This window comes from Hemitrygon akajei, chromosome 9 (genome assembly GCF_048418815.1).
Source record: "Hemitrygon akajei chromosome 9, sHemAka1.3, whole genome shotgun sequence".
In the NCBI taxonomy this organism is placed as follows: Eukaryota; Metazoa; Chordata; class Chondrichthyes; order Myliobatiformes; family Dasyatidae; genus Hemitrygon; species Hemitrygon akajei.
The window spans coordinates 92,658,919-92,671,743 of NC_133132.1; the positions used below are offsets into that span (position 1 = coordinate 92,658,919).

The 12,825-nt window shown below is 41.2% G+C and overlaps 1 protein-coding gene across 1 annotated transcript in view; it reads left to right on the top strand.

Annotated features, from left to right (window-relative positions):
* The window catches only part of eys (eyes shut homolog), a 1,854,977-nt gene that overhangs the window by 919,840 nt on the left and 922,312 nt on the right, over positions 1 to 12,825 (top strand). The window contains exons 18-19 of the mRNA XM_073056513.1: positions 1,152 to 1,349; positions 4,769 to 4,890. Coding sequence (XP_072912614.1) covers positions 1,152 to 1,349; positions 4,769 to 4,890 — 320 coding nt within the window. The remainder of the gene's footprint in view (positions 1 to 1,151; positions 1,350 to 4,768; positions 4,891 to 12,825) is intronic.

Genomic DNA, 12,825 nt, shown 5'->3' on the forward strand with positions numbered 1-12,825 from the left:
TGATTACGAGGCAACTCACAATGACCTATTAGCCTACCTGGTATGTCTGTGGACTGCGGGAGGAAACTGGAGCACCACAGGAAGGACTCTTTACAGAATGATGGCGTAACTGATATCTGAATTCTGGAACACCCCAAGTTGTAATAACATTGTGCTGACCACTATGCTACCATGGCTTGACAGGGTAGATGGAGGAAGGATGTTTCCCTTGCTCAGGCTGTAGGAAGCCAAGAGTCATAGAATCAGAATAAAAGTTTAGCCGCCTAGAACAAAGATAAAAAAGAATTCCCTCCCCGGAGGCTAGTTCATAATGGAAGTCACCACCCACTGGGGCTGTGGAGAATCAATTGTGGGTACAATCAAGAAAGAGGTTGGTAGAACTTTGTATTTTAAGGGTATCTGTGGATATGCAGTTAGTGTAGGAAAATGGTGCTGAGGTAAAAATATCAGCTATGACTCTACTGAATGGTGGTGCAGGCACAGGAGGCAAAATGGTCTACACCTGCTTCATCTGATGACTTCCTATTGTTTACCTGATAGTCAAGGCCAGCTCCCACTGGATTCCATTTATATTATTTGTTTCATTTGGAAACATTTATAAATAGCTTTCATTTCTCTTACTCCATAATTAACTAATGATGTGCATTAGTATATATTTACACAAATTAAATGTGATTACTAACCAATGCTGCTTGTATATCCACAGTTGCATTCTGTAGCAGGATATGAAAAAATGGCTTCTCACAAATTCAAAGACTTTGAGTTAGGACTAATGTAATTTTATGTTGAAAATATGACCAACATAATGTTACTCTTTCTGTGAAATAAGTTTTAGATCAGTTTCTTACTTATAGATTCCTTACAACTCAAAGGCACTTAATTCAAATTATCTGATCACTTTGATATTTTGACTCCCACTGTGGTATGCTATTTATGCTGTTTAATTTAAATTGCTCTTTAGTTTAATGCAAGAAAATGCCTGTTGATTATATGCAATGCAAAGGCAAGTCCACGAGCAGAATACTTAAGGGAAAAGATTTGAAAATTAATTGGAAAGAAGCATGTAAGCTACTTCTGGAATGGATTGGTAGTGGTATAAGCATGAGGAAATGGGTTTGTTTTATTGAGGTCTGAACCAGTTTTTTCCCCAGGTTTCAACTGTGCATCTAGACCCTGTGAGGTGCCGAATCCTTGTGAAAATGGTGCAGCGTGCGTGGAAGAAATGGATCTGGACAAAAACCCCTTGGGATTCCACTGCACATGTGCAAGAGGCTTCACTGGTCCACGGTGTGAGATCAACGTGAATGAGTGTAGCTCTTCCCCCTGTCTCCAAGGATCCTGCTATGACAGTGAGTTCAAGCTGATTAGCCAATAACTTGCAAGGAGCGATCCCCTTTGCTACACTATTGGATATTATATTTCTGAGAGATTCGCTATATTGTACCCCTCCCTCCACTGCCTTGACCCCTCAAGCTCTCCCCTCCATTGAAATCCATCTACTGTGTGTGAAAACCCAAATGCTGCAGTTGCCAGGAATCGGAAATCAAAGCAGAGAACATTTGAGATGCATAGTAGAACAGGCAGCATCTGTGGAGAGAGAAACCGTCGTGCAAAACACCCTAAAGGTTAACTTTCTGTTTCAGTCGGTGGTGAGGAAGGCAAATGCAATGCTAGCATTCATTGCATTCATTTCAAGAGGTCTGAAATACAAGAGCAGGGATGTGATGCGAAGGCTTTATAAGGCACTGATGAGACCTCACCTTGAGTATTGAGAACAGTTTTGGTCTTCTCCTCAAAGAAAAGATGTGCTGTCATTGGAGAGAGTTTAGAGGAGGTTCACAAGGACGATTCTGGGAATGAAAGTGTTTGTTGGCTCTGGGTCTGTACTCCATAAGACCATAATACCATAAGATATATGAGCAGAAGTAGGCCATTTGGCCCATCAAGTCTGTTTTGCCAATCAATCAGGGGCCGATCCAATTTTTCCAGTCATCTCAACTCCCCTGCCTTCTCCCCATACCCTTTGATGCCCTGGCTAACCTATCTATCTCTGCCTTAAATGCACTCAATGACTTGGCCTCCACAGCCGCTCGTGGCAACAAATTCCACACATTTACCACCCTTTGACTAAGGTAATTTCTCCGCATCTCTGTTCTAAATGGATGTTCTTCAATCCTGAATTTGTTTCCTCTAATCCTAGACTCCCCTTCCATGGGAAATAACTTTGCCATATCTAATCTGTTCAGGCCTTTTAACATTAGGAGTGTTTCTATGAGATGCCCTCTCATTCTCCTGAACTCCAGGGAATATAGCCCAAGAGCTGCCAGACATTCCTCATATGGTAACCCATTCTATCCTGGAATCATTCTCGTGAATCTTCCCTGAACCCTCTCCAATGTCAGTATGTCCTTTCTAAAATAAGGAGCCCCAAACTGCACACAATACTCCAAGTGTGATCTCATGATTGCCTTATAGAGCCTCAACATCACATCCCTGCTCTTATATTCTATACGTCTAGAAATGAATGCCAACATTTCATTCACCTTTTTCACCACCGACTCAACCTGAAGGTTAAACTTTAGGGTGTCCTGCACAAGGACTCCCAAGTCTCTTTGCATCTCTGCATTTTGAATTCTCTCTCCATCTAAATAAGTCTGCCTGTTTATTTCTTCCACCAAAGTGCATGACCATACACTTACCAACATTGTATTTTATTTGCCACTTCTTTGCCCATTCCCCTAAACTATCTAAGTCTCTCTGTTTCCTCAACACTACCTGCTCCTCCACCTATCATCGTATCATCTGCAAATTTAGCCACAAATCTATTTATCTCATAGTCCAAATACTCACTGGAATTTAGAAGGATGAGGGGGAATCTCATTTAAATCTTTCAAATGTTGAAAGGTCTAGGCAGAGTAGACATGGAAAGGATGTTTCCCATGGTGGGAGAGTCTAGGACAGGAGGGCACAACCTCAAGATAGAGACTGTCTATTTAAAACAGAGATGCAGAGAAATAACTTTAACTAGAGGGTGTTGAACTTGTGGAATTTGTTACCATAGACAGCCATGGAGGCTAAGTCATTGGGGGTATTTAAGGCAGATCTTGATAGGTTCTTGATTGGACAGGGCATCAAAGGTTATGGTGAGAAGGCAGGGGAGTGGGGCTGAGGAGGGGAGAAAAGGATCAGCCATCATTAAATGACTCGATGGACCAAATGCCCTAATTCTGCTTCAATGTCTTATGGGCTTGTGGTCAATTAATGTTCAACACCGGTGATCTTTCATCAAGACTCAGAGGTCAAAAAAGCTGTAAGTATTACATATAGGACATGGTTTCCATTGCAGAGAAGCTGAAGGGTGGAAAGGGGGATGTGTGTCAGGATGGAGTCCAAGATCATTCAACCTCTTTTGGTCTCCATCTTATCACAGTCTATTTCTTTTTATCCACCTTCTGCAATTTTATGACTGGTAAATAGCAGAGTTTAAAAGAAAAAAAACAGCAGTATATTTCATAGGCATTTTAAAAATCATGATCACTTTGTAAAACATGGCAACGTCCTTAAGATTTATCCTTGATTGTTGGTGGAGATGACAGAGATCCTGAAGTGTAGGTATCCAAATTGTGCTCAATCTAGTTTAATGTCCATTTGGTTCTGGGAGGGAAGCAGCAGATAAATTAACACAAATTTATCTTGATACAGAATTTTCTCTTTACGTCCCTTTGTCTAACTGATGTGACTCCTGGCAATGTGCTTCATGTTTCCATGGGTCACTAACATAGATAATGAGAAAAACCTTAATGAGATTTCAATTGTTTGCTTCTGATGCTCAAACCCACAGAATATGGCAGCACACTGTCCTTGATGAGTTTAATGCTGAGGTAGGATATTTAAACCAGGTTTGTAGTAATTTTAAAATTATGTTCGAAAATTGGCAGAATAAATACCTAAAATAAAACAATAGGTAACATGGTGCGATAGAGGAAAGAGAGAGAGAGAGAGAAAGAGAGAGAGAGAGAGAGAGAAAGAGAGAGAGAGAGAGAGAGAGAGAGAGAGAGAGAGAGAGAGAGAGAGAGAGAGAGATCATTCTGTAGAATGTGTGTTTTTAACTGTTGTTAAGCCGTGTTTTTGTTTAGGGCTTCTGCAACAGATGAAAGTATGAGTCAGACTCTGGATGAGTTTTGTCATTTTTGTCAGAAGTCACACAAGCTGCTTGCTTGATCTTTTGAGGTCTTACCTGTGTTTCATTATGACAGACAAAGGTCTGCCTCGTGATTTTAAGCATGAAATAGCTGGCTGCCCTTTATAACTGGTGGTGGAGAAGGCTGGTGTCACGGAGGATCTAGAGCATTTAATGAGATGAAGTGCATCGGCATGTGCAGAGACAGAGTGACAGCACAGATTACACGGTAAATTGTAGGGATAATAGAGAACCCAGGGACCTATGTGGGATTGCAATAAATCCACAGTGTTAAGAAGTGCAATTAAAGCTGTCATCAGTACTGTGCACAGCTGTAATGTTCCAAAGATGCTGCACATTTATTTGAACATCGTTAATGATAAAAGAGTGGAGAAGACTCTGATCATTAGCCCCGGAAGATTATGATGAATTGAAACAGGATTCAACATATTTCTTCAAATGGAGTCAAATAATACAGCATTCTTACTATGTGGAAAGAATGTTAAATAGAGCAAGGCTGGCTATGCGGAGTTACAATGACTCCTCTTTATCCTCTAAACATCTTTCCTCTTTATGTCTTTGTTACAGTGGTGGATGGGTTTTACTGCCTGTGTAGCCCTGGATTTGCTGGTGTGCGATGTGACCAGAACATCGATGACTGCCTCAACAACTTGTGTGAGAACAACTCTACTTGTGTGGACCGCCATCTGGTTAGTCTTGGCAACTTGCCTCTTCATCTAAGATCACATCTTCCCAACCTTCAATGTCAGCCTAATCAGTAACACTGGTTTTGTTTTGCATAACTGCGGTGGCAGATTAGTTCATTTTGCAGGGTTCATAATAACAATTATACTGCTGGCTAAAGAAGATTCTGTCTCATGTATTACATAGAAAATGCAGCTGAGAAAAAGACCATTCAACTTAATTGACTTAAATCACTGTTCATGGTCCACGTGAGCCTTCTTCCATCTCTTTTCATCCCACTGTGTCCAGCTATTTTTTTGTTTTTCTCATTTATTCGTTGAGCTTCTCATTGGATACACAAATGCTCAGTGCCTTAGATGCAGTCTGTGACCACAAGCTTTACTTTCGCTGTTCTCTGGATGAAGATATTTCTCTTTTGGATTTATTGGATGTTTTGGTAATTGTGCTTTAAAGAGGCAGTAAGGATTCATGATATAATTATATGTTAATGTTGAACTAGTATTGGTGAATCTTTTCGGTCATGGTCAATTGCTCCGTGCTCATAATAAGGAGGCACTCAGTTTTAAATCTGTCCTGTGTCAGCACGTTGCTCTGTGACAGCCAATCTAGATTTGATCAACACAGTTTTCAGAGAAAAGAATGTTCAGAGAATTGCTTTATTGTCCTTTGTTTCTTCTCTGTTGCTGCAATATCCCACTAGACTATATACCAGCAGGAAAGGGGGAGTTAGGAAGGGCTATCAAAATGTGATTCCTTGCTGTATTAGAGTAACTTTTTCTGCCTTCTTTCTAATGAGTTTCAATATCAAATAGAGGTTAAGAAGAGTTAAGGGAAGTTTTGCTTTCCTTTTCAAAATTACCTTCATCCCTTTCTATGTGAAAAACCCATCTTCATTTATTATCATTGCTTAATAACATCTGTATAAATGTGTATCTCTCTGATAGATTGCAGTTTAACATCTCCTACCATGAAAGTGAAAGGTATTAAACTGCAATGCACTGCTGAGGGAGTGCAGGAGGCAGAGACTCTCATAACATTTAAGAAGTATCTGGATGAGCACTTGAATTACCAAGGCACAGAAGGTTACAGAACAGTTGCTGATAAATGAGATTCGTATATTTGGATACTTACTGGTCAACATGAACAGATGGAGAGCGTGGGCCCAATGGCCTTGTTGAGTGCTGTATTACCACAATTCCTTAACTTGTGTCTAATAAAATCCTTCCCTCCCCCCCATCAATTACTAAAAAACACAATTCACTAAGCAGTTTGCAATCACCTTCTGAGTAAAAAAGGTTTTCCTCATATCCCCTCTAAACCTCTTACCTTAAACCCATACTCTACTTTTGGACACAGTTGCTATGGGGAGATGCTCCTTGCTATTTTATGTGTGCATACACTTTATATCTGTGCATAAAGCAAACAGTATTATCAGCTCCATGTGGATTCACTATTTTCACATTTCAGCAACTAAGGCTACGTCCACACTACACCAGATAATTTTGAAAATGCTGGTTTCACGTAAAAACAATAGGCGTCCACACCAGGTGTTTTTGAAGGTGCCTCCATCTATATTAAAATGGGTAATTGGGTGAATTTCCTCCTACTGGGCATGCGCAGGACACATCTACGGAAAACAAGCAGCATGTTTGGTGTCAAATCTCACCGTGAAAGACTTGGCGCACGTTCGTCCAGTTACAGACTAGAAAAACTTAAAAGGAAATCACCAAACAATGGACAGCTGTTGGCTCTTGCGCAGAAGGACTTAAAACGGAGAAAACAAATACTGGAGCGTATGGAGGCAACCGACAGGGAGTTCACGGACAGTATTGGAACCATTTCCTACAGCCATAGTCTCTTCACTGATGAAAGGGATGACAGCTCCAACTAAATGCAGTTAAGGCTTGTTACTTGGCAAAAGTGAAATTTGCTGTTACCTCATTGTTTGTCTTTACTTTTGTCATGTCTTTCTGTATTATTTTGCTGTATTTAACATGCAATAAAACAAGTTACTGGGCAAAAGTGACTTTACTTTACCTGAGTAAAAGTGAAACTTACAATTTTCCTTTTTTGGCCTTAACATTTTCATGTCTATGCCAACCATAAGCTACTACTTGAAAATGACATTTTTGCAGGGCTGACAATTGCATCTATTGAATGTTTGCACAAACAATATGTTAATAAAATAGCTTGTTAAATGTATAAAACATGTCTGCATCAGTGTTATCTTGTACTTCCATACAACGTTACATTAGGCTATTATACATCTATTGTCAGAGAAGTACTTGAATAAATAGATAAACCACCTTCATACAAGCAAGGACAGAAAACAGGGCAAAGTGAGTATGCTTATTTATTCAGTAAGTTATGGGTCGAAGTATTTGGTGAATGCATTTCTAACTCCTCTGGCTTCAGTCTCATTACCGTCTGTTCTGAAATTGTTAGGTTGTGTAGGGGGTTGAAATTCTCTGTCATACTGCAAAGCTGCAGTAACATTCTGCTCAGGGACAGTCTTCTGAAGCCGTCCGCCATTGTTGTTGTGGTGTTGGAGGTTGCGTTCAAGAAAACAATGAAATGCCGCACTGTCACCACCATCTGTTCTGGCACATCATGACAGCGTTTTTAAAAAGCTTCGGTTACCCCGTCCACACTACACTGCCAATCGGCATTTTCAGATTTGCACACTCTGGAAAGCATTTTAGAAAAGCTCCATTTTCAGAGGAGGAAAATGCTGTTACAGTGTGGACAGAGGGTCAAAACGAGAGAAAAAGCTTCAGTTATGGATTTATCCTGTCTAGTGTGGACATAGCCTAAGAACTAATTGCACTGTTGTTAAATTCACCCAAAACAGAGAAATATACTTAGTGAGCAAACACGAGGAAATCTGCAGATGCTGGAAATTCAAACAACAACACACACAAAATGCTGGTAGAACACAGCAGGCCAGGCAACATCTATAGGGAGAAGCACTGTCGACATTTCGGGCCGAGACCCTTTGTCAGGACTTAGTGGCTACTTTATTAGGTACACCTGGTCATTTATGAAAATATTTAATCAGCCGATCATATGACAGAAATGCAACGCATAAAAGCATTCAGATATGGTCAAGAGGTTCAATTGTTGCTCCAACCAAACATCAGAATTGGGAAGAAATGGGATCAAAGTGACCTTAATGGTGGAGAAATCATTTGTGCCTGATGGGATGGTTTGAGTATCTCAGAATCTGCTGATCTGGAATTTTAATGCACAGTAGCCTCTGGAGTTTACAGAGAATAGTGCAAAAGACAAAAAAAAAAAATCATCCAGTGATTATCAGATTTGTGGGCAAAAAAGCTTTGTTAATGAGACAGGTCAGAGGAGAATGGCCAGACTGCTTCGAGCTGACAGGAAGGGCGACAGCAACTCAGATAAATAGAGTGGTGTGCGAAAGAGAATCTTTGAATGCACAACACATCAAACCTTGAAATGGATAAGCTACAGCAGCAGAAGACCACACTGAGTTCTACTGAGTGGCTACTAAGTGCATATCACTGTATTTATTAGCCTTGGTTCTTGAGTTTCCTGGTCTGGATGTGAGGAGAACAGAACTGACAGAAGCAGCTCAGCTGAACTTGGTCAGAAAAGAGTGAAGGACAATGCCGCCCATGGTTCATCAGTACCCACATGAGAATGCTGGGAGATTGCATTACTCTCCTGGGATTACAACTGCTCATTCCTGTGCCATATTCAAACAACGCAGCTCTGCTGGAGGCAATGTCTTTCAGATGAAAACTATCTAACTCACAGATGGAAGTAAAAGATCCCATGGCATCATTTCAAACACAAGCTGCAATTCTGTTTTCCCTGTGTGGAGAACAATATTTATCACTCAACAAATACCACCAAAAGAGATTCCTAATCATTATTTCATTTATTTATAACAAGCTACTTGTTTTGAGATGGGATTGCATTGCAGAGCATGAAGATCTAAATTTAAACAGGGTATTATCGAATATACAATAAATAACCACAGGTACCCTCATTGAGGGAGTTTACACTGTAACTACCGTATCTTTAATTTACTTCTCTGTTCTTTCTCCATGCTGAGCTGTGGGTCCCCTCTCCTTACCAAGGAGAAGATACTTCCAGCTAACAAATTACTTTAAAACATAGATCATTTATTTCCAGTAATACATATTTAAATCCAAACACTCTTAAAACACACTTACAACTCAGAGTTCAAAGTTAAACGTAAATTTATTATTAAAGTACATATACAGTACATCACCATATATAACCCTAATATTCATTTTCTTGCAGGCATACTCAATACATCTAAAGATTAATAGCCACAACAGCATCTATGAAAGGCCACCCAACTTGGATGTTCAAACAGTGTGAAAAAGACAACAAACTTTACAATTACAAAAAAAGGGAAATAATAAATAAATAAATAGATAGATAGATAAACAAACAATAGATATCGAGAACATGAGATGAAGAGTCCTTGGGATTGATTCCACAGATTGTGGGAACATTTCAAAGATGGTGCAAGTGAAGTTGAGCGAAGTTATCGTTGATGGTTTAAGGGTAATAACTGTTCCTGTACCTTGCTCCTGATGGCAGCATTTCCTGGGTGGTAGGGGTTCCTGATGTTCAATGGTTAGGAGACATAGAATGTGCTGTATCAATTAAATTTTGTTGGATTTTGCATTCAATGACATTGGTTTTTCCATACCAGGCTGTGATACAGCCAGGCAATACACTCTCTAATACACATCTATAGAAATTTGTCAAAGTTTTAGATGTCATTCTGAAGTAGAGGCGCTGCTGTGTTTTCTTTGTAATTACACTTAAATTCTGGACCCAGGACAGGTCCTCCAAAATAATAACACTGAGAAATTTAATGTTGCTGACCTTCTCCACCTTTGATCCACTGATGAGAACTGGACCTCTGTTTTCCTTCTCCTGAAGTCAATAATCAGCTCTTTGGTCTTGCTGACATTGAGTAAGACGTTGTTATAGCACCACTCGGCCAGATATTCAATCTCCCTTCTATATCAGCACATTTGATTTGGCAGTGGTGGCATCAGCAAGTTTGAAGATGGTACTGGAGTTGTGCTTAGCCAGACAGTCAGAAGCATAAAGTGAGTAGAACAGGGGACTAAGCACAGAACTTTATGGTACACCTGTGCTGATGGAGGTCGTGAAGGAGATGATAGAAACATAGAAAATCTACAGCACAGTACAGGCCCTTTGGCTCACAAAGCTTTGCCAAACATGTCCTTACCAGAGAAATAGCCCATACCCACAGCCCTCTATTTTTCTGAGCTCCATGTACCTGTCCAGGAGTCTCTTAAAATACCCTATTGTGTCTGCTCCTACCACCGTCACCCCATTCCACACACTCATCACTCTCTGCATAAAAAAAAACTTACCCCAGAGATCTCCTCTGTACCTACTTCCAAGCAGCTTAAAACTGTATTCTCGTGCTAGCCATTTCAGCCCTGGGAAAAAAGCCTCTGACTATCCACAGATGATGATGCTGATCTGAACTGACTGGGATCCACAGTGAAGAAATCAAGGATCTAGTTACACAAGGAGATATTGAGGCCAAGGTCTTGGAGTAATGAGGCAGTAATGGTATTATATTATGGTACCGTCCCATTGCATTTACAACCATCATCATGAATGTTTCGAGAGGCATGTCATGAGGCATATCAAGACCCTGCTGCCCCCCTCACTGGACCCCCTGCAGTTTGCATACCGTCCCAACTGCTCAATAGATGATGCCATTGCCACCACCCTCCACCTGGCCCTAACCCACCTGGACAAAAAAGACACATATGTTCGGATGCTGTTCATAGACTTCAGTTCAGCATTCAACACAATCATCCCTCAGAAACTGATTGGAAAGCTGAGCCTGTTGGGCCTGAACACCTCCCTCTGCAACTGGATACTAGACTTCCTGACTGGGAGACCTCAGTCAGTCCGGATCGGGAGCAGCATCTCCAAAACCATCATACTGAGCACGGGGGCTCCCCAGGGCTGTGTGCTCAGTCCACTGCTGTTCACTCTGCTAACCCACGACTGTGCTGCAACACACAGCTCGAACCATATCATCAAGTTCGCCGATGACACGACCGTGGTGGGTCTCATCAGCAAGAACGACGAGTCAGCTTACAGAGAGGAGGTGCAGCGGCTAATGGACTGGTGCAGAGCCAACAACCCATTTCTTAATGTGAACAAAACAAAAGAGATGGTTGTTGACTTCAGGAGGGCACGGAGCAACCATTCCCCGCTGAACATCGACAGCTCCTCAGTAGAGATCGTAAAGAGCACCAAATTTCTTGGTGTTCACCTGACGGAGAATCTCACCTGGTCCCTCAACACCAGCTCTATAGCAAAGAAAGCCCAGCAGCATCTCTACTTTTTGCAAAGGCTGAGGAAAGTCCATCTCCCACTCCCCATCCTCATCACATTCTACAGGGGTTGTATTGAGAGCATCCTGAGCAGCTGCATCACTGCCTGGTTCGGAAATCGCACCATCTCAGATCGCAAGACCCTGCAGCGGATAGTGAGGTCAGCTGAGAAGATTATCGGGGTCTCTCTTCCTGCCATCATGGACATTTACACTACACGCTGCATCCGCAAAGGAAACAGCATTATGAAGGACCCCATGCACCCCTCATACAATCTCTTCTCCCTCCTGCCGTCTGGGAAAAGGCTCCGAAGCATTCGGGCTCTTATGACCAGACTATGTAACAGTTTCTTCCCCCAAGCTATCAGACTCCTCAATACCCAAAGCCTGGACTGACACCTTGCCCTACTGTCCTGTTTATTATCTATTGTAATGTCTGCACTGTTTTTGTGCACTTTATGCAGTCCAGTGTAGGTCTGTAGTCTAGTGTAGCTTTCTCTGTGTTTTTTTTTATTACGTAGTTCAGTCTAGTTTTTTGTACTGCATCATGTAAACCATGGTCCTGAAAAACATTCTCATTTTAACTATGCACTGTACCAGCAGTTATGGTCAAAATGACAATAAAGTTGACTTGACTTGACTTGACGAAATGCTGAGCTATAGTTGATAAAGAGCACTCTGATGTATGTATCTTTGCTGTCTAGATGTTCAAGGATTGAGTGAAGAGCCAATGAGATGGCTACTGCTGTCGACCTGATGCTCCAGTAGGTCTCCAGACTTGAATGCCTCTGATCTGGCTCTCAGCAGATTGTGGATCTCATAGTTTCATAGTTTATCTGGTGATTCTCTATAGAGAAGTCTCTGAATGATTTTGTGGGAATGCACTCATCTACAGCTATTTTAATACAGTCTGTTACAACAATGTTGTATTCATTCAACTCCACAGATGAGTTCTTGAACATGGTTTAGTCCACTGACTTGAAGCAGTCCTGTAGCTGCTCCTCTGCCTGTCATGGCCACCTCTCTGTTAGCCTAATCTCTGGATCTTTTCTCTTTAGCCTCTGCCTGTGCCTGCATGCAGGGAGGAGAATGATAGCCAAGTGATCCTATGTTCTGAAATTCAGATTGAGCATGGAACAGTAGGCAGTCCATAACTTAGTATAACAGTGGTCTTGTGTATAGGGTTCTCTAGAACTACAGGTTATATGCTGATGGTAATTGGGCAGGATTTTCTTCAAACAAGCCTGGTCGAAGTTCCTGACTATGATTTGAAATGTGTCGGGATGGACTGTTTCTTTTTTGGAGACAGCATCATACAGTGTCTCAAGTGCTTGATTATGGCCATTAGTGGTATGCAAACTGTGGTCAGGATTATGGAGGAGAACTCGTGAGGTAAATAGAATGTATGGCATTTGACCATTAGTATCTTAAACATTTCCAAATCACAAATCCTTTCTGACACAAACCATCTCCAAAGCACAAAGTATTTCTAAAAAAATAAAGCATGAAGCATAAAACATAAGGATAAAGGATTTCCAAA